This window comes from Meleagris gallopavo, chromosome 1, assembly GCF_000146605.3.
Source record: "Meleagris gallopavo isolate NT-WF06-2002-E0010 breed Aviagen turkey brand Nicholas breeding stock chromosome 1, Turkey_5.1, whole genome shotgun sequence".
Classification (NCBI taxonomy): domain Eukaryota; kingdom Metazoa; phylum Chordata; class Aves; order Galliformes; family Phasianidae; genus Meleagris; species Meleagris gallopavo.
This window is the reverse complement of record NC_015011.2, coordinates 131,523,685-131,549,025: the sequence shown is the minus strand read 5'-3', so window position 1 is coordinate 131,549,025 and position 25,341 is coordinate 131,523,685. Positions and strand designations below refer to the sequence as shown.

The 25,341-nt window shown below is 40.9% G+C and overlaps 1 protein-coding gene across 4 annotated transcripts in view; it reads left to right on the top strand.

Moving 5' to 3' along the window:
• The window catches only part of FHL2 (four and a half LIM domains 2), a 39,477-nt gene that overhangs the window by 2,567 nt on the left and 11,569 nt on the right, over positions 1–25,341 (top strand). The window contains exons 1-2 of one of the 4 annotated variants that reach the window (XM_010728096.3): positions 11,364–11,548; positions 22,884–23,058. In XM_010728096.3, coding sequence (XP_010726398.1) covers positions 22,903–23,058 — 156 coding nt within the window. In that variant the 5' untranslated portion in view covers positions 11,364–11,548; positions 22,884–22,902. Of the gene's footprint in view, positions 1–11,363; positions 11,549–22,878; positions 23,059–25,341 lie in introns of those variants that run through there. The other 3 variants (XM_003203175.4, XM_010728089.3, XM_003203174.4) reach the window with 3 other exon arrangements.

The following is a 25,341-nucleotide window of genomic DNA, read 5'->3' as shown; positions in this document are numbered from 1 at the left end:
ACAAGAAGCAAAAGTAACATTCCAATCATGTGCAGCAAAACATCAGTGTTGTTTGTTGTTTTGGTTTTTTTAAATATTGGCCAAAGATATTTAGCTTGAAAAAATGCAGGAACATGCATACTCGTGCAGATTTTTCAGTGGATTTGAATTTTAAAGTGAAATAAAACAAAAAGACCAAAAGCTTGTTCCCAAAGTGAACCCATGCTGAAAGCAGTCTTTCCAACAATAATACTTTGTTCTTACCTAGCATTTTAATGTATGATTAATGGGTGAATATCTTTACTAATTCCTTTCCAAACAGCAAACCATCGGAACAGTGCAGACTTTTGATTACAGCTGGCAGGAGGCTGGGAGTGGGTAGATTCATTCAAATGCTTCCTTAATACAGAAAATATAAAAGGCCATTTTTACAAGGAAGAAAGCTAGAGAAGAAAGGGAATGTAAATACTTGGGAGTGAAATCCTCACACCACAGAAAGCAATGGGAATTTTCTCAGAAACCTTCACCGTTTTTTTTAAATCTTTTAAATTTTCTCCTTTTCTTTCTAATTTTTACAGTGCTATATTTGAGTAGATTTGTCTCAGCAAATGGTTTTCGCATTTTTTACAAGTCCTCCTTGTTTCATATCTGTGTATTTTGTAACCGGAGCATAGGCAACCTAAATCTTCAGACACTGTTGTTTTTCAGTTAGATGAATTATTACTGGCTTCAATATTTTATCTCTGGTTTTATGTCTCAGTGAGTACAGTTTCACACTGACAAATGTCAGACAGTTTCAACAATGTTCATCATCTAACTGATTAGCTCAGAGAAGCATAGGTCGTATTACACGGAGTCCTCATTTTTCTGGAAGTTGTTTGAGCAATCCTGCCTGGCTTTGCTCAGCTCATTCTGACACAAACATGGAAGGAACACTCACGGTACACATTTTGAAAGGATCTGTCAACTTCTCAGAATGTTTCTGTTGATTTACTGGCCACCATTACAAATGCCACTGAGAAGCAGTGAAACTGAAGGAGCTAGAAGATACTTCTCATCTATTCTGCATTATATTTTCAGTGGCATTTTGTGTGAAGCCACTTGTACGAGTTTTCTTTTATGGTTAATTTTTTCTACTATCTCAGAGAAGTTTTCATATCACAAAAAATGAGAGGGAAAACCTCTGTAAAAAAGAGTAGAATGAGTAAAGACATGGGAGCAGGAATTGTTTCAAACACATAGGAAACAAAGCCAGTGAGCTTTCAAATCAGTGTATTCCCATGTCAGGCTTAACAGATTTTTACTGAAGACTTACTAGAAATTTGCATACTTTCTGTCAGAGGAAAATAGGTAACTGCATCTCTTTTTGGTAGACTGCAGCTAAGGAAGCAAAGCCCTGCCTGCATGGAGATTACTATATGAAAGCAAGGATACCTACTATCCTCAGATACCACCACACAGAAGCCCATTTTTCTGTCACTTATCCCATTTTTTAAATACTGAGTATCCTGATTTCCTCTGCACGAAGTCCTTTGACTGTCTCGGTGCAACACTCCCCACAGCCCCCAGTGCTGGTAGTGTTTGGAAATGCAGGCACAGAAGGCAGCGTGCCACTTCATGGGCTCAGACACCATTTAAAATACAACAAGAAAGAGGTGCTAGCACTGGCATGGCACTCCTGGTACAGAATGATAAAAGATAGGAAGCTGTTAGAATAATTCCTGTTTGTGGTAGTTTTCAAATTCGGTGTTTAAACTTCAGGTCAGGAGTTTGAATGAACACAGGACAAACGCTTTCTGTGCTGAGTACTCGTTTGGTTTGCTTTTCATAATGTCAAGTTGCTTTACAGTTTATTTCTTCTCACAACATTCTTTTAGAGGAGAAAAGTAGCATCTTTCCCTAATTTAGAAGTGAAAAGAAAGGGCCAGATTCAAGAGCAGACTAGTGTGGTGAGGATCCACAGGCTGTGAGACCCAACTAAGGGCTGCAGTGACCAAGGGCTCCAAGATTAATGTCTTGGAGAGAGATTTTTTTCTTTCCTTCCTTTCAGCTGAATAAAAGTCCTCAAGCCAGCATGAACAATGTTCATAGAATAATAAAATCATAGAATGGCTTGGGTTGGAAAGGACTTCAAATATCATCCAGTTCCAACCGCCCTGCCGTGGGCCGGTTTGCCACACACTAGATCAAGCATTAGATCAGGTTGCCCAAAGCTCTGGTCTTGAACAACTCCATGTTGTGCCCAGCTCTGCTCAAATAAGTAGAGGAAAAGACAGCAGCAGAATTCAGACGTGTGAATTGCGCTCCTGGATAAGGCTGCCCTACTTTGGCTACCAAAGGTTAAGTGTCTGAGCTAGGCATCTAAGTTCACTCTAAAATCAATGGGGAAAGAAAATCACATCTATATGGCAGTTCATTTCATCTTCAGTAAGTGTCTAATGAATCACCTCTGGCAGATACCTCTCTTTCCATATCCACTACTAAGGGATCAGGATGGCTCATTTTGTTTGCTAGCATTTGGTCAGTTAAAATTAGATTAAATGGATACTACCATAAACTATTTGCATTAGTTACACATTTTCTTTATCAAGGAGTGGACAGTGTTATCACAAGTCTCTGACTACTCTACAACATCTCTCCCCCTTTCTACTTGTACTGCCCAAGGTGCTTTAGTAACTTAGATTCTCCATAGTAAGATCTGTGTCAGTCTTACTTCTCATATTTCTCCTTTGTTCTTTCCACATTTTATATTGGTTTCCTTGTAAACTGATGAATTCTTGAACACTGGAGAGTCATGAGTGAATCACGGCTATCCTTGTACCGTAAGAACTCCTGAAAATATGCTTCCAGATAGTGAAGTGAGACCCTAAACATAGGAAAGAGCATGTCAGATGAATGGAAAGCTTGTCTGGTGGAGTCAGTAACTCTACTGGTGTAAGAAGTGGAAATATTTTGTTAGGATGTTATTCTATCTCAGTAGAACCGTAATGGAGTGCAATTGTCCACAGAAATGACCTTATCTCTCAAAACAAAAGGGTGTGAAAATGTTTATTCAGGAAGAAAGAATTATAACAGAGCTAAGAAACAGAGAACCAGGGACTGAATTGTGATGGTTTTCTAGATCATCACTGATGATCTAGCTCAATTACCTACAGGGAGAAAAAGACAAAAATCTATTTGAAAATTTGTAGTGACAATAGTCATTCAGCCAACTGAAGTATTTTCAGTTCACCTCTGTGTTCAAAATTGAAGTCTCTGAAAAATTACGGATTATGATGAAAACATCAAGAAATCTTGAGTGCTTAGAAGAGGTTTTGCATGATGACTGATGCTTTCTTGACTGATACTGCATTAGCCTTGCATTCCTGACTATTTTTACTGAACTTCCCAAAACACCCATGTGACTATGGTACCCCTGAGAGTTGGTCAGCTATGACACTGATGTTTCTCATTTTGGATTGTCCATCTTTCATCACCTTTGGGTCCGCGAGTTCTATTGATACGGATGCAGTCAAGGAGAGCAGGTGGAGGATTGGATAATCTCCTTGTCATTTGCACAGGTACAAGGTTTTAGAGTGCAGGAATAGTTTGTGCATCCATCCTTTATTTCATTTTACAGAGAACATTTGAATTTCATTCACATTATGAAGGTAAGTCTGCCAGAAAGCCATGTGAATACAAACTTGTCAGGGACAAACACAATCCATCTCTCTGTCAGGCTGGCAATGGGTAGTATTTTTATTTTTTTCAGTTCAGTGTGAAGCGTTAGATGTGAAATTCACATCAGCAACCAAGTGATTGCTTTAATCCTGTTATTTAATGAGCATGAGCACTTGTAGGGTTCGAAGTAAGCGCAGACCTACAACGATCAACAGCAAGGACTCGACTTCAAAGTGCACAATCTAAGCTCGTATTTTGAAGCATAATATATGTCTGAGCCTACATCTCCAACCCCCTCAGAACATGTGCAAAATATACAAATAGTGTGGAGCGGAAAAATAAGTGTTGCCATACAGAAAAATCTATCTGAAAAACAGAGTATCCCTAGTCATACTCAAATCAAAGAGGGGAACTCTTTCTACTTATATCAAAACATTATGATTCGGAAGTAATCTGGGAAGTGATTTGCAACTGTATGCTCCTTTTGAATTCAGGGCAAGTTGAATGTCATGGAGAATGACAGGACAAATAGATAAGCAGAGCATAAAAGGAGACCTCAGGAAACAGAAAGCTGTAGCAGAATAAAATAAATGATTTTATTTATTTATTTATTTATTTTGCTCTGGAGAGTTTCCTACAGCAGAACACTTCCATATGGGTGAAGCTCAACTATCTGTTCAAGAGGGAGGGAGCAAATAAACAAAATGTATAGGAAGAAAATATTAGAACCAGATGTCACCCAAGACATCTAAAGGGATTCAGTGATGAAACAGCTGAAATAAGTATACTGCATGTCCACTTATTTAAAACAGGCTTAGATTTGAGCACCTGAAAGTAATTAATGCAATGCCAGCTTTTAAAAATGATTCCAAGAGAAAGTGGATCCTGGCAGATCCTGGCAGATGTGATAAGATTAGCAAAAACAAATCAGCAGGATAGAGAGAAAGGTAAATATGACAGACTAGGAAAAATGCAGTACAGCTTTATAAAGGGAAGTCAAGCTCTAAAAATCCATTGAGTTCCTGTAAGATGACAGAAAGCATGCAGATGAAGGAGACCTTTGATTGGCACTATCTACTTACTTGTACTTTTCCACATATTCAAGAAGGCCTCTCACTAAATGCTCTTAAAAAACATATAAGTAGTCATGGAATAAGTGGGAAGAGAATGAATTACATTAAGTTGATTGAAAGATGTACATGCAGCTCTTGCAGTAAAGGAAGATCAATAGTTGAATTCTACCAAGACTGAGGATCTTAGGGAACAGAGTGATTAGGCATTGCAGTAGCATTTTAAACTGAAAGCAGATGTGCATAAAGCAGTGCATGTGAGCAAAAACAGAATTTTATCTATAAAGTAATGATTTTGAGCTGACTACCTGGGTGGGAAAGTTGGGAATTGTAGATTTATGAAAATAATTGCCTAGTGGTCAAAAAATAGCCAAAAAGATATTTGAATGTTAGTGTTCTGTCATTTAATCCGAGAAAGCAAATTGCCATATTGGAAACAGCTGGGGGAAGGATGATAAAACACAGGAAGAAGATTTCATACAGAGTAGACTCTCCTGCCTAGGAGAGAACTGGCTGAGAGTAGATATGATAAAGATGAATAAAGACATGAGCAGACTGTAAAGTATGAGTAAAAATCTGTTACTAGTTAATTCTCCAAATGTAAGATCTAGGAAGCTAATGGCTAATATGTTCAAAATAAACACAGGGAGGTGGTTCTTCAACAACATAAAGTAGAGCTACCTGTTACAGTAAACTGTGAATATTGAATTTTTCGTGGGATCGATAGGTAACTATGCAAGTTTGTAGAAGTGATATTCTGTACAGGTATTGCCTTCCAGTTGAGAAACTCCTGACCCAAATGTTGTGGGAAGCTGGGGAGTATTAAAAGGAGATAATACTGCAAGTTATTCTTAATTTCTTTGTAAGGCATTTCTTAGATGAATAGGGTGAGATAATGAGTTGGAGGAATCCTTCTGTTCAGCAATTTTCATATTGCTATGGCATGATCTGAATATGTACAACTTACCTGTTCTGTCTGACACCAGTTATGCTTTACAAGCATTCTAGTTAGATTGCAAACTGTAGTTTGAATGCTGCTTCTTTCTTTTTACATCTGTGCTAGATTGTCAAAATTTGTCTGCGTTAGACATTGGAGGTTATGGAAGTTATTGAGTCCCAACCTTAATCCTTAGGGGCAGCTTAGTCAAAGATCTGCCAGGAATGAGTTAAATGTTGTTGATCATGCCTTGGGTATGAGTTTGGTGAGTCCTGGTCTAGTATTAAATGGGGAGGTTGGTGGCCCTGCCTGTGGCAGGGGGGTTGAAGATTTGGAGATTCATGATCCTTGAGGTCCCTTCCAACCCGGGCCATTCTGTGATTCTGTGATTCAAGGTGCCTGCCAACTGTTCCATTTTATGAATCTCAGTTTGCTCAGAAGTTCCCTGGGACACGGCATGCCTGATAGCAGGAAGTGGCAGCCACAAACATTGTTATTGGCTCTCTCTAAAGGGTCATAAAAGACGCAGGCTGAAAAGACATTCAGGGGAGCAGGAGGAAAATATTCTCTCAGAACTGATGTTTTGGAGGAGAAACTGTGGGTAGTGGAGCAGTGAGCGGGGGAGGATTCTGGAAAGGGGTTTTGCCTAAAAACGCTAGAGCTCAGCCGGGAGCACTGAGGGAAGCGCCTAGGTATGTGAGCTATTTTGTATACAATTGCATGTCTCTTGTGCTATCAAAAATACAGAGTGATTAGGCTTTTGGAACAATCACAGTGTGCTTGTTTCATATGTCTGAAACTGGGAACTGTAAATCATGGTTATATCAAAATGAATAAAGCCTTAATTAAGGGGTTGCATTTGCCAATTCAGAAGACCAGCGATTACTGTGAGCTCTGTAGTAAATTGACAGCTCAGGTTCCATCTGCAAGGGTAGGAAACCCAAAAGCCTCTTCCATCTGTCATAAGTGGGACCACGCATGGAAATCAAGCTGAATCCAGAGGAAAGAAAAAAAGCAAAAGTTCCTCCACATAGGGCTCTGCACTGTTATCTGGGTGTCCTCTACGATGTACAGAGAAAATACTTTTGAGCAACAAAGCAGAGAAGAAATGCTTTCTCATCCTTGTTTTTAAGATTATTTTAATAAAGCTCTGTGCCTAGGAACATCATGAAAATTAGCACTTCTAAAGACCATTCAACTCTTGCCAGAAGCTCTAGTCTCTTGATCCTGTGGCACTGCCAAAGGTGTGAAACCGGGATCTCCGTCCCTGGTGGTCATAGATAAACTAACTACAGAGCTGAGGGGCTTAGGGAATGCTTAGATACCAAGGAGGTGTGAGGATGGCAGAAAACAAAATGTTTCATTCTGATTTCCTTAGAAGCAGAGTCACCATCTGTTCACTAAAAGGCGGAAAAATGAAGAAACACTGATAGAGGAAGCAGGGAAGGGAAGAACTGCACTCCACAACAAGAATCGCTACCTTCCACTCTCTTTGATATATTTAATACCACTCTTCTGGTTTCTTCTTCACTTGATGGCTCTCCAGGATGGCTGGTTTGCACAACACAGACATCTGTCTTGGGGAGTTGTTCAGTGGGCTTCCGTTAGCCTGAAGTGATTGTTATGGGCTTTTAAACCATGAGGATACAGGATGTCTCTTCTGACAAGGCTGCTTGTCCAGTGAAGGCCATGACAGACGTAGAACATGATACAATATGGATAGCTACACGTTTTCCTTCTGGAGATAACGGCTCCTATACAAAAACAGGATCTTCAGTGCTAGTGAGCCATGGCATCTTACTCTAAATTCACTAAAGAAAATTGTTAAAACTGAAATTGTTAAAACTGTTGGTGGAAAATATGTTAAGAAAGAAAACACTGGAAATACTTATTTTCTATATTAGTTTGGAATTTCTAAAATACTAAGCTTTTCATACTGACTTAGGCTAAACATCCTTATAAAAGCTGGGCATCAACCTAAATTAGGCAGGCTTCCAGTGCATGTAAAGGTATTCTTCTTTGGTTGCCATGGATTTAATGGATTGTCCAGGGGGATCTGTACTTTGTTCAGAGTTTGTGAAACCCTGATACTTCTTACTTATTCTACATTCTGCTTGATTCTCTGCTCACTCAGGTGAAGAAAAAAAAAAAAAGAAAAAAAGATCAGAATATTGCAAAAAGACTTAAGACCAGAAGACTGAATGGGGAGATAAAATATAGACTAAAACCAAACCATTTAGTATTTGCATATTCTTCCTACGCTTGAGGAAAATTGCACATCAAGAATATTGTATCAGAATAAAATCTCTGAGAAAGATTTAATATTGCCTTGTTGTTATTTCAAGTTTAATGAACTAAAATGCAGTGTCTGCATAAGCCTACACTATTTCCTAAGCAGTACTGATAGAAACAGCAGTTCTCCTAAACACACCTTCTCATGTCCAACGGAAGCTTGTATTACAGGGGTTCCAGCATCAGAAAGGAATTTGTTGAATTTTGATAAAGTAACATAACTATTTCCAGGATAAAATCATGATGAAAGGAATCAGTCAGTAGCTGAGGTATTTTCAAACTTTAAGGCACTGTTTTCTGCCTTCCCTGCTCCCTCAGAGACGTTAAGTTTCTCTGTGACTCAAGCTGGGGGAAATAGAAATATTCCATATTCAGCCATCTTTTTCCACTATTTTTGTTTGTTTAATCTTTTCAGCCAGAGAAAGGAGATAAGTATTGAAATGGTAGCTACTGAGGCATCAGCCTAGTAGTTAAAGCGAGATTTCTGGAGGATTGGTGAAACCACTGACAAGTCTCACTGTATGTATGATATTTTTCCTACATCATTTCCTTCTCTGTATCAGATTTAAACCTAGTAAGGCACTGAAGAACAAAAAATAAATGCAACGTAGGTGAGAAATTCATAAGCCATAGGCTATGTTTCTGAATCACAGAATGGCACAGAAATGTACTTGTATTTCAGCCCTAAAGAAGAGTCATGTTTGGTGGAATGCACTCACCACATCATGGGATGAGGAAAGGAGCTGCCTGGTAACTCTACCTCTTTTAGGCTCCATGCAGGCTTGATGCTGAGCCTCAGGACTAATAGTGAGTCCACAGCCCCACAGGGGGGTTGTAAATCTGGGTTATAAATCAGCAGAGGTTCTTCTGCCTTCAGGTACTAAGAGATTTTTGGATAAATCAGACAAAAATAATCTTATCTTACCAAAGTCAACTCATGACCTGCAACAGTTATGCTAAACAATTTCAGCTAGAGCCAGCATGTATTTTTAACTTGTAATTGGGGAAAACACTGTAGTGTGTTCCAGCAGCTCACATCAAAAAATCTTTGGCAGAGCTGCTGCCTTGGCTGTCAGTGGACAGATAGGGGAGTGAATATGATGGAAATAGAAAAAAATCAAATAACATATTCAAAATATTTAATTTCTTCTGGAAAGGCCTGGAAATGAATGACACAAATATTCCAAATCCAATCACTTTCAAGGCTTGTTTTTATTCTTTACGCACTTCATCCACTTCTAAATCGGAGCTGAGTTAAGAGCTGTAGCTCAGATTGAAAGTAACACATTGTTGTCATTGTGAAATAATTTAATGCAAAAGAAAGAAAGGTTATTATTGTTGTTATTCTACATTAACTGATCCTTTGTACATTTTGCAACAATTCATACAAGAGTGTGGATCTCCTGAACCATATATTTACAGGTAAGGAAACTAAGGACCAGAAAGATGCAATATCTTCACAGAATCACAGAATCACAGAATGGCCAGGGTTGGAAGGGACCTCAAGGATCATGAATCTCCAAATCCCCTGCCACAGGCAGGGCCACCAACCTCCCCATTTAATACTAGACCAGGCTGCCCAGGGCCCCGTCCAATCTTGTCTGAGGAAATCAGATAAGCCAATGATAGGTGTAGACATCCAGCCAGCAGTCCTCCAAAGACAGATGTGCAGCTATGGAAGCATAAGGGCTCACTGAAAATTGCTCAGTGTCTGGTTTAACTCATCTGCCAGTGTCAGTGCCAATGTAAGGGAGTAGCCAGCAACACATGGCTGGGGAGTGCAGAGCTTTGAATTAAAGGAGCTTTAATTACCATGGAACCAAACTCCACATACATCCGTGGTTGGTCCTCTAGGGTAAAATTCCCATGCTTTGAAAATGCGATTATAAAGGCCACAGCATCAGACAGACCCATGGTCATTGTTGGATGCCAGAATAACTGATATCTGCAGGGAAGAACTAGAAATGGCCCTTTCTTGTAATTTTGTTCTGTCTGTGCTTTTGGTAGATTTTGAGTAGAGCTGAGGCTGACTAATGTTTAATTCCCATTCAAAATTTAACTACCATTCAGGTATGCAAGAGAACAGTGAATGCAAGTTAGGGTTCTAGTACATGATTTTTGTTGCTTGTGTGTGTGTGTGTCTTTTGTTTGTTTGTTTCAGGAGAAACCCATAGCAAACTCATCTCATGCAGCACTTCTGTGCTATGTGTGTGATGGAGCACTGAACAGGCTGCCCAGAGGCTGTGGGGTCTCCTCTTGGAGATCTCTAGCAGCCACGTGGCTGTGGCCCTGGGCACCCTGCTCTGGGTGCCCTGCTGGAGAGGGGGTGGGTCTGAGAGACCCTGAGGACTCTTCCTCTACCATCCTGTGGTCCTGTGGTGGTCTGTGATCTGTGTACCTGCACCACCACCCAAGCACGAGCCAGGACAAACACAAAGGATGCTAGACTATCTTGCAAAACAACAGCAGACTAATGGGCTTTACTTTTTTATCCTACTAGTTTCCTGATGGTCCATTTGAAGCACCTCCTCCCATCAGGTGCCAGTCAGGTCTTGAATTGCCTTCCCGTTCTACCTCTCCACTGGCAGAGAGCAGGCACTCCCATTGCTTCTGATCCAAATTCTTCCCAGGACTCTCACTGTTTTGATTAAAGGAATGTGTTTCTGTTAGAACGGCTAATAAATGAAATTGGATTCTGCAGCAGAAAAATTCATTCCTGGTTATAGGAGGATTAATGGCTCTCCCTCTTCTTAGAGTGTGCCCACTGGCAGGGCTCTCTGCTGGGTCCCAAGCATGTGCTGAGGCAATCTGCTCCCTTGGCTCACTCCTGCACAAGGGGCTTTTTACCTTCATTGATTTCCCATGCTTTTCTTCCCCCCACCTCATTACGGGAAGACTCAGAAAGAAAGAAAAAAGGGCAGGGGGAAACGAGGGGCTCTGAATGCTCACAAAGACAAGTCTGCAGACTTGCTCCTCATAAAAATATGCACCGCTCCACCAAGGGAGAGACAGCTCTTTTCACTCTTCTCTGGGCAAGGCACTGTCACAGAGGCAAAGCAGCCAAGCGACCGACCTTAACCAGATGCTGTTATTCTCTGAGCCAGGTGAAGAGACATACAAATGTTTGGCTTTGCAAACCCTTTCCTTCTGTAAAGCAAGACCCCTCAGTTTTAGCCGAGCTGTGTTATAAATAAGCATCGGGGGTTTAAAGAAACAAAGGCTGGAGAAGGCGAGGGGGGGGCTTATTTTAGGAAGGGGGCCAGTAAAGCTAAGATGTTTAGGAGGAGGAAGTATTGACACCCTTGGAAGAGAGCAAGTGCCGGGTGCCAGCTGCAGAGAGCCTACAAGAATGAATGTCTCCGATGCTTTTGTCTCCTTATATGGTAAAATGATACCGAGGGGTTTCACTGGGCTGGGGAAGGCAGCAGGCTGTTTCCACACCACGCTGCCTGCAGAGCTGAAATGAGAAGAGCTGCTCTCAGCAGGCAGGAGAGAGCCTCGGCTCGCTGCACCTCAGCAAGCAGGCCAGTGTGTTCGTGGCACAGCTGTTAATGGATGTGACCCTCTGCCCCAGGTCCAGGAGGTGACACTAGCTGCCCGCCACTGCTCTGTAAGTAAATATCTCTTTTTCCCTCCTCCCTCCCCCCAGACTGTGCCTTAGGATGTGCCACTTTAAACAAAGGGTGCAGGGAGATGGAGAGGGATGTGTGGTACCCAGCGGATTGTTGGGTAAGGATGCAAGGAGAGAGACTTCAGGTCCCTTTCCTCCTCAGCACACAGCCAGGGCTGTAAAGAGGAGGAAAAGATAAATTCCTCATCAGAGCAATTACTGCTGCCTGTCTGTCCATACGGTGACATATAGCGAGCTGATGAGGCACCGGGTCATTTCACGTGTAACTCTTTTTAATGAGTGTATTGTGCTGTGTGTGTAATCCACCGGGGAGGTCAGAACAAGCAGAAGCCAGGCTCAGGATTTCTTACACCTCTGTGCACACCTCCCGCTTCCCAGCACAACAAAGGATTGTTTTTGCATTGTAGCAAGAGTAGATGCATATGAAACAAAGATAGCCTCTCCTGTTCTCGGGCAAATGCTGCAGGCAGATTGTGTACAGGGAAAACAGGAGCCATCAGCATTATATATATTTTATGTACACGGTGAGAATAAATTAGATTGCAAATCCCAATTAATAGCTCTGAAACCCTTCCTTTCATGCTTCTCTCTTTGTGCATGTGTGTGCAGCTCCGATAACTTGGATGCTTACTATATGCCATCTCACATGGTTATCTCTGTGTACATAATAAAGGAAATACTTTCATTGTCTGCATTAATGGCTGTTCTAAACTTCTGACTTCCCTAAAGGGATATGCCTTTTGTGTAGTCCACTTGATACCTGCGTACTGTAACTTTGCTGTGTACAGTACAAGAAAGCAAACCTTGTAAAATCTACACACCAGCTGCTGTTGTTACTCCCCTGACACCCATCTAGAAGTATATTAACTATGACTGCTGATTGATCATTAGGTCCAAGGTCAATCGCTGTAACACGTATTGTTGGCTATACATATTTGTCCAGTGTCTTAAATAAGAACTGTGCCAACACAAGGGTGTGTGTTATTAGGCACTTTACACACATTCCAGTGTGAAGGAATTCTCTAGCTAAGGTTGCAGTTTCTGTTACGAGCCCTGTTTTCATCTGTTTGTGCATTTACAGATCTCCCTACTTTCTGCCTAAAGTCTTGTCAGCCTGACGTTTTCAGGTAAACTGAAAACAGTTATTACAGGTATTTGGATCTGAAAGGCTGAAAAACAGTTTTTAAAAAATATTCTTGTAAAATTTTGACTGCTTTCTGCATCATCATTTAACTGTGAATGAATGGACCCTAAAGGCTGCTCTAACAAAGCCCATGCATATTATAGGTCACATTTTCGGACTTATTTCTTTAAAATTTAAAAAAGAATATGAGGTGCTGTATCTATTGAAAACTTAGTTCCAAACACTACCATATTGGCACTGCCATGTCCAAAGTCTGGCCAGAGCACTAATAAATCTGTATTTTATACTAGCCATAGAATAGATAGTGATCTTTTGTGCTATCCTTTGGCTTCCAAACCAAAGCATGGATAAGGTGAGTGAGACTGCTGGAAGGTCACAAAACTGCTGAGAAACCATGTTTGTGAAAGTTGCCTGGAGGTCCCAGGTGACATTTTCACTTGACTTGCAGGTCTGAGGCTTGGAGATGCACCAGCACTTGAAGTATTTTGAGAAAACTTAGGAGAACCCAAGACAGCAGAAGACTTGGGTTAGAATTTATGTACATTTGGCTCTCACCATTCTACCATGCAGGCCATGAAATGGCAATCTAGTCTTTAGTCTGTATCTGACCTAAATACTCAGATAAAGTCCAGTTTCCTACAAAAAGGAAGATAATATATGTAACGGAGGCCCCATGGGGCCCCATAAGCCCCTCCCTATAAAGAATGCAGGAGCCTAGACATATGTGTGGTCTTGTGTGGAACCAGGAGTTGGGCTCAGTGGTCTTTATGGGTCCCTTCCAACTCTGGATATTCTATGATTCCATGATACTATGATAGTTTCTTAAATATGTCCTTTTCCCTAAAATCACATCTCTCCTGTCCATATAGGCATCAGCACTTTCAGTGGGCCCACTTGGCGCCAGAAAAAAAATTAGACAACTCCTTCAGTCACACACAATACAGTTCTGTGGGATCCCATCATGCTTTAAATATTAGGAGACAAAAAAAAAGTCAGAGGCAAAGTACAGAGCCTGCAATTGTAAGAGCTGGTGACACACTGCACTGCAAATTCAAAGTTTCACTCCAAAAGAAAGCAGTGGGAATGGGCTGTAAAGACCTATTCTCATATAAGTGACTCTGGCTCAGCTCTCCAGGGTACTGAGTTCCAAGCCAGAGAGCCAAGCAATGTCTTATCTGTTGTCATCCTCACCTCCTTGCCTTGCAGGGCACTGAACATTGAGAGCTTAAGGGAGAAGTGGATAAATGTTAATGCTATCAGTCAGAGGAAATGGCTTCTTTGAAATCAAGCTGAAAACTGAATGAATGCCCACTGCTGCTGACCAATACACTGCAGGTCTGAGTCTCATTAGTATTTTTCTGATGGACAAATGGGTCCCGAGCATCTTCAAAGAAACTCTGGATGGTGTGGTGTTGTAGACAATCACCTTCTCTCATTTGGGTACTGCTTCAGAGGTTGGGGATCTCATAAATTGCATTTTTAGATTGATTAATTTTAATCATGCAATTTTAATGCATCATTTATATATGCACACGTTTGTGACGCAGATTCTCCCCAAGAGAGGGTGTGAAATGACAGGTTTCATGGAAATAAATCTTGTATAAATTGACAGCCAATGAAGCATTAATGTTTAAACAATACTAAATAGCTATATAGAGAATCATAGAATCATAGGATGGTTTGTATTGGAAGGGACCTCAAAGATCATCTAGTTCCAACTCCCTGTCTGTCATAGACAGGGACACCTTTCACCAGATCAGGCTGCCCAAAGCCCCAATCAATCTGGCCTTTAACAATTCCAGGGAGTGGGCATATATATAATTGATTAGTGAATACTAGAAGCTTCTTTTAAGGCTGAATGTCATATTGCTTATGTCAGGTGAAAAAGTTGCAGTCTTCATTTTTTATCTTTTTACATACCCTTCTACATTATATTGTCCAATATTAACCAGGATGCGAAATGTTTACTGTATACACAGTAATACACTGTTAAGAGGAATGTAAATAAGCGTAACATTGATATAAGAATATTCATCTCTTCCTTTCACAGCAAATTTTCAACTTTGAAGCTGTAAATATATCAACAACAGAACAGCAATCCTTAGAGTTGCCTGTTTGGAGGCAGGAAGTAGGTATAGACTCTTGGCAAACACAGACACAGTGTTCAAAACCCGCCACTCTTCTTCATCTTGCATAAGAAATACAATGAGTGGCATAATATATATATACCTGTAACCGTTTCCCTAGCTCTATTTTGTCACTGCTTTGAAGCATTCTTGGGATGAATCCTTCATCTGCTTTGTAGGATTCTTGTCCAAGTACCTCTGAAGACCAAAAGTTCGGAGAGTAGGATCCTACTGCTGCTGAATTCCTCCTCTGTGCTATGCAGTATCTCTAAATGGTCTGCCCAACATCTTCCTTCTCCAGTTAGAAAGGATTTTGCCCACAAAAGGATCACCTGCCTCATTGTCTCCAGGCTCCCTTTGTCCTTCTGTGCTTGCTTCTAAGTCTCTTGTGCACCACAGACACTTCGACTCAACATTAACAGCTTGTCTCTGCTCACTGTGTTCAGCCAAACTCCAGTCACAAGTTGGACACAACTGATTTTGCCCAGATGTAATCCACCTCTTTTTCTAAGACCCAGCTGAATGGGTATCGCTAAGACTTACACAGTTTTTTTTGCCACCATTTTGAAGCCAAAGCACAGAAGTTTAAGAGAGAAGTATGGATGCTTCAGCGCCAAGGCATTCATTGCTACAGTAGTTTTGCACAGCAGCTGAAAGACATGCCTTAACAGATCCTCCCAGTCACCACATGTGCCAGTTATCTTAGACAGAAAGGGCTTTGTGGTCTTGCCTCTGTAGACGGAGCCAGAGAGAAAGCCAGAACTGTTTTGCTAATGGCCAGAACAAATAACAAAGCATTCTTCCTCCATAGGATCCTTCCAGTGTTGTTTCTGTCCTTTGTAGAAAGAAGCAAACATTGAATATTTGGGACAATGTTCTATTTTTGTGTCCTAGATTGTATGGGATTTCAAAAGTGTAGAAGAACTCAGTAATTTCATTGCATGGCAGCACAGTATGCTTTTTGGAAGTTTTCATCTTAGGGACAGATTTTCCTGGTAGAGTTCTTGTCAGTAAGCAATCCTCTTCTGGAAAAACATGCCTCTGTTGAAGTCTAGCACCTGCAGTCATTTAATTAAGCATTATTACCATAGCGTAAAGCTAGTAGGTTTTATTAATCTTATTTAGATAACAGTAGGTTTATTAGATAACAGTAGGATTTATTGATCTTATTTAGATAACACTAGGTTTATTAGATAACAGTGGGTTTTATTAATCTTATGCTGTCACTTTCTGTTATCTGCTTATGAACTTTTACTAGAAATACGAATTTCTATGCTTAACTAATGCCAGGGATATGGTCTCTCTCTTTTGAGTAAGCCTTTGTTTATCCCTCAAGAAAAAGAAAGCAGAGAACAGTTTAAAAAGACTTTGAAATAGAACATAAAGGCAAGTCTTTCCTCTTGAGCTGCACTCTTCCTTGCTGTGGTGGATTTTAGAATCATCCTGTGTCACTTAAATAGACTTCTTTTGTAAATGATACGTATTAAGGAATGTTTTAAATCCATACATCCTCTACTCACTTCAATGTCAACATCAGCTAATCACTGTAAATTGTGTGCAGTACACGTTCAGAGTATCAGTGCTCATTTCTTCAGTGCCATCTGTAGTTACCAATGCTGATGCTCACTCTACAACTGCAAGAATGGCTCTAGGCTGGAGCAGATCCTTACCGAATGCCAAACAAAACAAACCACACAGAAACCCCAGCTAGAATCTTCCTTCTCCACCACTGTCAACAGGATTACTTTAGGCAGCCACACTGGGAACCTTCCCACTCAAGGAACATTTTCTGTTGTTTAGTATTGTTATTTTAAGGAAAACAATCTTAAATAGCAGACTTTCCAATTTATGATAGGCTGACTGCGATCCAGACAGGAATGCTTTGGTTATCTACACATGTTAATGTGGTCAGTCTGCTCAGAAAATTGCTCTGAAGTATTTATAAAGAGACACTGGAATGTTATACCCTAGGTAAAATAAGTGTCCCCTGTACAAGGAAGTTGAGTCAAAGGAGGAATAACCTCACCGTGGCTCTGAAGAACGCTTTAAGGTAACTTTAAAAGTTCTGTTATAAATAGAAAGATCTTAAAATACATTTTGAAATTTAGCATGGATATAGAATGGGTTGGGTGGGTTATTTAAGATATGTGTGTGTTTTCTCTTTATTTTGTTATTATGTTCAACTATCAAGTTAAGTTTTCTCTGCTTTTGCAAGGAGCTTCTAGGAGACCTACAAATACCTAATCTGAGCTTAAAATTTCAGAAGCAGTGAGGAATACCTCTGTAATTAGATACCTCTGACATCTTAACCTTGATTTGGACATTGGTAAAACAGTCTAGACACTGTTAACAGGGCTGATCGGTGACAGCAATGGTATTATATTATGAGGCTTTGATTTCTTAAAGACAGGAAGCCTAACTCCACTGATGGGCTTACAAGGATTTCTCTGCCACAGCAACAGCAAGAGAAAGCTGTTTCCACTTTCTACTCAGCTTAAAAATAACAAGTGAAAGAAAGACTGCAGCCAGATCTATCTGGGCATCCCTGCCTCATTTATAAGCTTAGCATAAGCTATCCCAGATCATGGGATACAAGGATACCCAGCAACTCATTCCCTACAGTAATCATGCCTTCCCTTTTCAGGGACCTGAACAAAGAATCATAGAATCAAAGAATCAATAAGGCTGGAAAAAGCACTAGGATCATCTAGTCCAACCACCAAACCATCACCACCATGCCCACTAACTGTGTCCCTAAATACCATATCTATCCTTTTCTTGAACACCTCTAGGGACGGTGACTCCACCACCTTCCCAGGCAGCCTGTGTCACTGCCTCACCACTCTTTCAAAGAAGAAATATTTCTTCATATCCAGCCTGAACCTCCCCTGGTGCAGCTTGAGGTCATTCCCTCTCGTCCTATCAATGTTATCTGGGAGAAGAAACCAACCCTCATCTCACCACCGCCTCCTTTCAGGTCACTGTAGAGAATCTTCTCTGTGTATCCCCTTCTCCAGTCTAAATGACCCCAGTTCTCCTAGATGATGGTATGAGCAGCTGTCATAGTAATAAGCTTCAATGTCCCAATAATTTTGCAAAATTATACTGTTTTTCTTCTCTTTGATCATGAAATGGATGTCCCTGAGTGGTACTCCAGCAGCCCGTGGCAGAAACAGAGTCTATGGCTGGAGAAGAGCACGTCTGGGCTTTTTGTATCAATTATGTCTCAATATTTGGCTTAGCTTTCAGAATCGTAGGAGACAAAGTGTCCCTTGGTGGCCCACTGAGAGATGGTTAGCTCTTCTGCATGTGCTGGCTTGGCTCTCCATGGCCAGAAGCCTGATGCCAGAGGGTCAGGGATGCATGCAGCACAAGGAGGCAGTCCCTGCCCTGCAGCCAGCTACAGGTTCCCTTTGTTGAAGTTCAGGTGGATTCCCCTTGTTAAGTCATAATTTCTTTTCTTCCTGAAGTAAATTAAAAAGAAAAAAATAACTCCCCCTCTCCCTCGGCACAGCATTATGACCCAGTTTTGAAAAATGATTAGCTCTTAGAAGAGTGGCTTGCAGCTGCTGCATCAAGATGGTAGGTAATGAACATAGCAATAGCTGCTAAGTAGAGAAAAATAACCACCTCTTGCCAGAAATCCAGCACAGTTTGAACTGCTAGTTCATAGTTACAAAGGATAACATAAATCTTTGCATTTTAGCTTTTGGAACATTAACATAAATTGTTTCCAAATGCTCTGAACCTGCATTATGTCACTGGACTTGCCAGACACAGATCTTCCTTTTGCAGGGGAAGGAAAATAAACAGATCAAAAATATTCCAGATCTCTGGGGGGAAAAAAAAATAAGTCAGGTGGGAGAAATGTGTGTACATGTTGGAAGAAGATGGGCGTCTCCAAAGGCCTTTTATTTCCTGCACAGGTTGCTAAAGAACTTCCAGCTCTGAAGGCACAAGAAAAACCATAGCTCTATTGACCTGGTTGAAGTCAATAGCAAATCCTCTTTTGGCATCTACAGGGGTTTAATTCGGTATCTCCAAATACCATTACAACAAGAGATCACAGCTTCACTTGAACAGCTACACTGTTTTAGACAATTCATACAAGAATATCTCTTACTAGGCTTGCAAGCACAGATGGAAAAAGAAGACAAAGTCTGGGAGAGCCAGTCCCTTCCCCCAGCATCCCAACAGCAAATCATGTCAGGGAATGGGAGAACACCACATGGGCATGATGGTGATGGGCTGATGGTTGGACTAGATGATATTAGTCGTCTTTTTCAACCTTAATGATTATGTGATTCCTTAATAAGCCTTTAACAACAACAACTATGAAAATGAGCCTGTAGGAGCAGAAAGGGGAAGAATATAGAAACAGAGCTTTGAAGTCAGTCTACTGCTTAATTTCTGGTAATTTTCATGCCAATTTGTACTGCCTGGGAGACACAATCTGGATAGTGCTAACATTTGGCATAAGTTGGAATTTTCTTCTGGGCATGCAGTAGAAAGCTGTTTTCCTTTTGGAGATGTACTTGTTACATCTAATGTTGTAGGAGGGAAACTGTATGACAGAAAAATCATTTTCTCCCTTATGATAATGTTGAGAGCGATCTGGAATATTGTAAGTATAAAATAGCAACTGCAGTAAAATCTAAAGACCTCACTGTACCACTGAGAGGCATAATAAAGATAAGCCTTTGTCCCACAGAGCTGTACAGTCAACAAGCACCAGCACAAGAGAAAGGCATTAATCAATGGCAAGGAGGCTGAGCAGCAGTTTGTGCCCATCTACAATTGTGAAAGCATTTGTTTGTTCTTACAGCCTAAAGCAGTGCCTAAAAGCCTGCACTAAGCTCAGCGTGACTTTTTATATATGACGGGAATCTTGTGACAGGCAGCGTAAATGACCACGTGCACTAATAGGCATAAGCATGCTTGGTGTGATTTTACATTTGTTTGTAAGACAGCAGTGATTTGTGTGACTTTCCTGCTAATATTTAGTAGATATGCCTTCTGATTACTTTACATTTAATTACTTCTCTCCAGAGAAGGAAATAACTGCCAAATATCCTCAAAATATTGCATAGTAGATCTTGAGATGCAGCCCAAGACTCCAATCTAAACAGCAGAGAGCTTGGGATGTTTCATTCTGAATTGCAGCTTTCTGAGGAAACCACACAAACCTGAACACCTAATTTGAAGGGATACTGGGTCTGAAATCAGTGCTAAATCCAATGAAGGAGTCACGTAACCAAAACCAAAATGCAGATCTTGGAAATTTTCCTCTTTTCTCTTAATTTTCCAGGCCTCTGGAACAGTGCTTCTACCTCCATCTGGAGTCTTCTCAGAGTGGAGCTCACCTCAAATCTGTGGGGGACGCAGAAATTAAGTCTGCATCTCCCTGCTCCAGGAGTGACAACCTTGGAGCACCTTTAACAAAATCGTAGTCCTTTCAGGATAGGGAAGATAGTACCCAGGTATTTTTCAACATAATGGCAGTGACTGTTATATTAAGTGAGTAATAATGTTTCCCTCTGTTCCTGTGAAACCCAGAAAATAATACGACACTCAAAAAGAACCACTCTGTAACAAAGACATCAATGAGAACACCCAGTTTAGACAGAATAATAATTTCTTCTAGTCCCAATCCAATTCTATATTTTATATTTTGCAGTTTTGTATGAAGGATAGAAATGGTATAAACCTTCAGTGGAATCAGACTCTATATTTTTTTTTTGTTTTGAAGAGAAACATTTTGCTCTTTGGTATCACACATCTAATTCAGGGCTAGAAGAAAATAGCTCTGAAGTGAAAAATGCATGTCCATACACAGCCCCTGCTCAGATTTCAGCCTTACAGTAACGCAAATTAACTGTGGGACCAAATCTTATCATGTAATATATGCTAGGGTCTGTTAAAAAGCTACAGATTTCTGTCCTTGGACAAACTGTCACTCCTATCAGACTCAGACATACATACATACATTATTGTACACTGTTCTGACTCCATTCATTTTGCTGAAATTCTTTTCTTGAAGGAAGTTAGTTCATCTCTACCTCTTTCACAGGAAATACAAATACACATAAATCCACTGTAATCTATTAACTGTTGTGGTAATAATTGCACCTTTGCTTCAAGAGAAGATTAACTTGCTGGAAGCAGATAGAAAGGAAAGATAGCCCTACACCAGCTCTGTGTCTCATTCTCTCCCTTACACTGCCATTGCCAGCCATTGCTGCTGGCTTCAGACAAACTTTGGGTAGCATGCACTTCTCTCTCCAGCATAATTCTTAATACCTTCCATCTTTTTGTAATCAGTCTCTGTGATCCTCTCTGCTCTACTGAGAGTACCTGTATACTCTTACCTCTCTTTTGGAATAAGAAAGTTCATTAGTTCCCTCTTGTACAAAACAGTTGGACCACTGCTCCATTTGGGTGGGCCATAGCACAGCTGACCAGCTGTCAAAACTTGTCTTCCAAGCACGAATTCCTTTTTCTTTATCATTTACTCAGAGCTCAAAAGACTTCTCAGCAGCTGAGCTATCATGAACCTGCTTTGCACGTGCAAAAGCTCTCCCCTTTTGGCCTGTGCAAATCATCACACAATTCAGCAGCTGACAGAGAATCAAAAAGAGAAAGTTTTGTAGCCACCAAAACAATCTTTGTTCATTCAGACCACTCTAAAACATTACTCAAACTCCAGTGAGAAAGGATACAAGATGATAAAAACTGAAATCTTGGAAGAGAACTGAGAATTTCCGAATGCCCTACAAGTGGCTCCTCCCGCCAAAAGAAAAGGACAAACTCCAGAATCAAGGAACCTGCGCCAAGAATACTAAGCAAGTAACAACTTTCTGTTTAAAACTGAGAGCTGAAGTTGGCAAAAGGACTGCAGCTGCTGCAAATGTCTCTTGTGTGTGAAAGACAGAGATAGCCGCTGATGCCACTAGTACCCAGAACATTTCAGTCTTTATAGATGAAATCTGGCTTAGAGGAGAGCAGGCCTGGTGAGCCGTGAGGGTCATGTAGTGCTTCCCCTTCTTCAGCAAACAGCTATGCCCTGCTTCATCTCTGACCTCTGAACAGACTTCAGGTGCAACACACACTGTGAGCCTCAGGCTAACAAAGAAGTCGATGACTGCAGTGAAACTCAGACCCAAAACAAATTGTGCCCTGGGAACAATGAACATTTATGCAACTAATCAAAGGCATTTGTGTCAGTGTTGCTTGTGTGCACATCCGAAAGATGCTGGAGACGTAACAAGACAAGCAGAGGAAATAACGTGTCCTTCATTCCTTTGCTTAATCTTTATTTGACATTTGCCTGAACCAGAATAGCTAACTCTCTCTTGTGTCCCAGTACGTGACAGCTGCTGGGTGAGTTGTCCAAACTCATTCAGCTACATCAGAGAGGAGTCAGACACGCAATCATTGCCCCCTACTTCCTGCTGTGAACAGCACCCACTGTGCCTTCTGTGGGCAGGAAGAGGGAGGCACTGGCTCGCTGCAGTGCAACTATTGCCAGCCACTAGCTTATTGAGAATGTAGAGGAGGAAGGAGCAGAAGTGCACAGCAGTGATGTTTGATAGTCTGTGCATGACTAAAGCCTACCAGCAACACAAACTTGCTTCTTGCCTTGCAGAAGCAGTGCTGGTCTTTCTGAAGATTAGCTGGCTCATTCTCTCAAGGTACTTGGTTCCTTCCATGCCCTACAGAGTCAACATTTTGCACTGGGCTTGACGGTCAAACATACCGTAAGCATCCCATGTGAATTCTTCACACATAGGCTTTACCCATATTCCTCTCTCTCTGGTCTCTAACATTCGTTCTGGTCAAAGGTAAGTCAGTGAGTGGCTAAAATAAGTGGGCTACGGCCTTTTTGAGCAGGTTGAGATTTATAGCTTGTTTTCCTCTATTGTGTTGATTTATCTGACTGAAATTTGAATTTAATAAACTGGAATTGATAACAAACCCTTCTTGGGGTATCAGATCAACTGCGGCTCAGTCCAACATGCCCATTTCTGTCTTTGTGGCAGGACAGCTGGACTCCAGGCATCAACATGACTGAGCGTTTTGACTGCCACTACTGCAAAGAGTCCCTGTTTGGTAAGAAGTACATCTTGAGGGAGGACAGCCCCTACTGCGTGAAATGTTATGAAAACCTCTATTCCAACACCTGTGAGGAATGCAAGAAACCTATTGGAGCTGACTGCAAGGTATGGCAGGCTGTGTCTCATTATCTAGATACATTGCCTGTAGATCTGAACAAAACCTATGCACTAGGGCACAAAGCCTCTGCACGAAATGGGCTGAGGCATCTACACCCCTGAGCATCTACAAGAAGGGGACAGAGTCATTAGCAGGGTCTGTGTCGATAAGACAAGGGCAAATGATTTCAAACTAAAAGAGGGGAGGTTTAGATTGGATAAAAGGAAAAAGTGTTTTACAGTGAGGGTGATGAGGCACTGGCACAGGTTGCCCAAAGAGGTGGTGGATGCCTTGTCCCCAGAGACATTCAAAGTCAGGCTGAACAGGACTCTGAGCAACCTGATTGAGCTATGGGTATCCCTGTTTGTTGCAGGGGACTTGGACTGGATGACCTTTAAAGGTTCCTTCCAATTCTAAGGATTCTGTGATTCTATGATCTTATTCACTGATGTGGTGAATAAATGATTCGGTCTTATCAACCTGCTATACACATTTTTAGAATCAGTGGGTATGCCCAGGACATGTATTTGGAGGGCACGATGCACAGGCAATCCTTCACTATAGCTGAGAAGAATAGGTGCTTTGCAACAGCAACAGAAATAATCCAGAGCACAGAAAAAGTTTTCAGATGAAAACGTTTGATATTAAAAATATAGCTGATCCTTCAGTCTTCCCCAAAGTTACTGGGTTAAATTTAGAGAGCTTTTTCCAGAGGTAATAAGTGCTGACATTTTAATATCACTTAATATGGAAAACACTATATTTGCGTGGGAGCCTTTAAAGGTGCTTGAGACATGATGCTATCAGCTGGAAGAATCCATAAGTATAGATTACTGGTTACAAAGAATTGATGAGAGAGCACACTTTCTGGACACCTGTACCTGCTTTTCACCACTTCCCATTGCAAGCCCTGACTTAACAAGCATAACAGAAATGGAAAAGCACCCTTCTCTTCCTGTAAGACACAAGGTGATCTAGTCTTAAAAAGTCTCTCTATCTCCTTGGGAGAGCCCAGCTGTTGCTGAGGCCAACTGGGTTCTGGAAAGGTGACAGAAACCAGTATTGCCTACCTTTGGATCAGAGGGAGCTAAGCCTCTGTTAGTTCTTTACTAACCATAATTCATTGTCATCAAGAGACAAGATGCTCAAGAAAAGCTGCCATCTCATAGGCAAAAAAAAAATGGCTAATGCTAAAAGTACTAATACATGAGTTATAACACAATTAGCCTTTAAAATGGAGAATAATGATAGTAGGGTCTAACTAAAGATGACGAAGAAAGAGCAGATGCCTTGCTTGCTTTAGCTATGTGCTGCTGCACCTCATGGCAACACCTACCTGTTCTAAATGAGGTGGCACCATCTGCAGTTCTTTCAAATTAACCAAAACAACTGGAGTTCACGTCAGTTTTACGCTGGGTGAATGAAAAAAGATGATATTTGAGGAATCCAATTTGAGGTGCTCGTTAGACTGGTATGAATAGATTTCATCCAGTATACACCCACTTGGCCCAAAATGGACCTGTTAAATTTATCCGAGAGTTTCACTGGCAGAGTGAGTTTGCGTGGCCATGGGATTCTTGATCTGTTTGTGGAGGTCTGACAGTTGATTTCCTACACTGTTGGCTCATACATCTAGAAACACCAATTAGTTCCTCATACTAGCACCATATCATTATTCCAAAGACTCTTAAATATAAAATCATATGCTTATTCAGAGAGGAAAAATTTGAAATCTTGTGTCTTCCATACTGATCTATTTTACCCTATTGGAAAATGGGTAGGAAAGCCTCTTTCGGAAGCCTTAAAAAGGTGAACATGTTTAACCATCATGACAGGGAACTGGCAATAATCTGTAAGAGCTATAAAACTGCCAGCTTTCCTACAGCTCATAAATATGCAGATTAGAGAAGAGATACAGCTGCCCTGACCTGGAAAAGCAAAATATTTCTGCCCCAATTCTAGAATATGCTTTTGTTTTAAGCTCTCTTTCTAATCCCCCGGGAAGTTATTTCCATGTGTTGATATTCAAGAATTTCCAAACTTGGACTGCCTTCAACAAATCTTGGACAAAGTATTCTGGAATTAATCAGCCTGAACTTTTCAACTCAGATTTATGGATTTAGGGACTGTGGGTGTTATCCAATATACTTCTCTTCTGTACTTTTAAGCGAGACCCACACTAAAACATAAAAAAAGAGAAGCACAAATTTTCTGCATACTTTTATATGTTAAATATATACATATGTGTGGAGAACATAACTGCAAGATAGTAAATAAAAAATTCTTAAAGA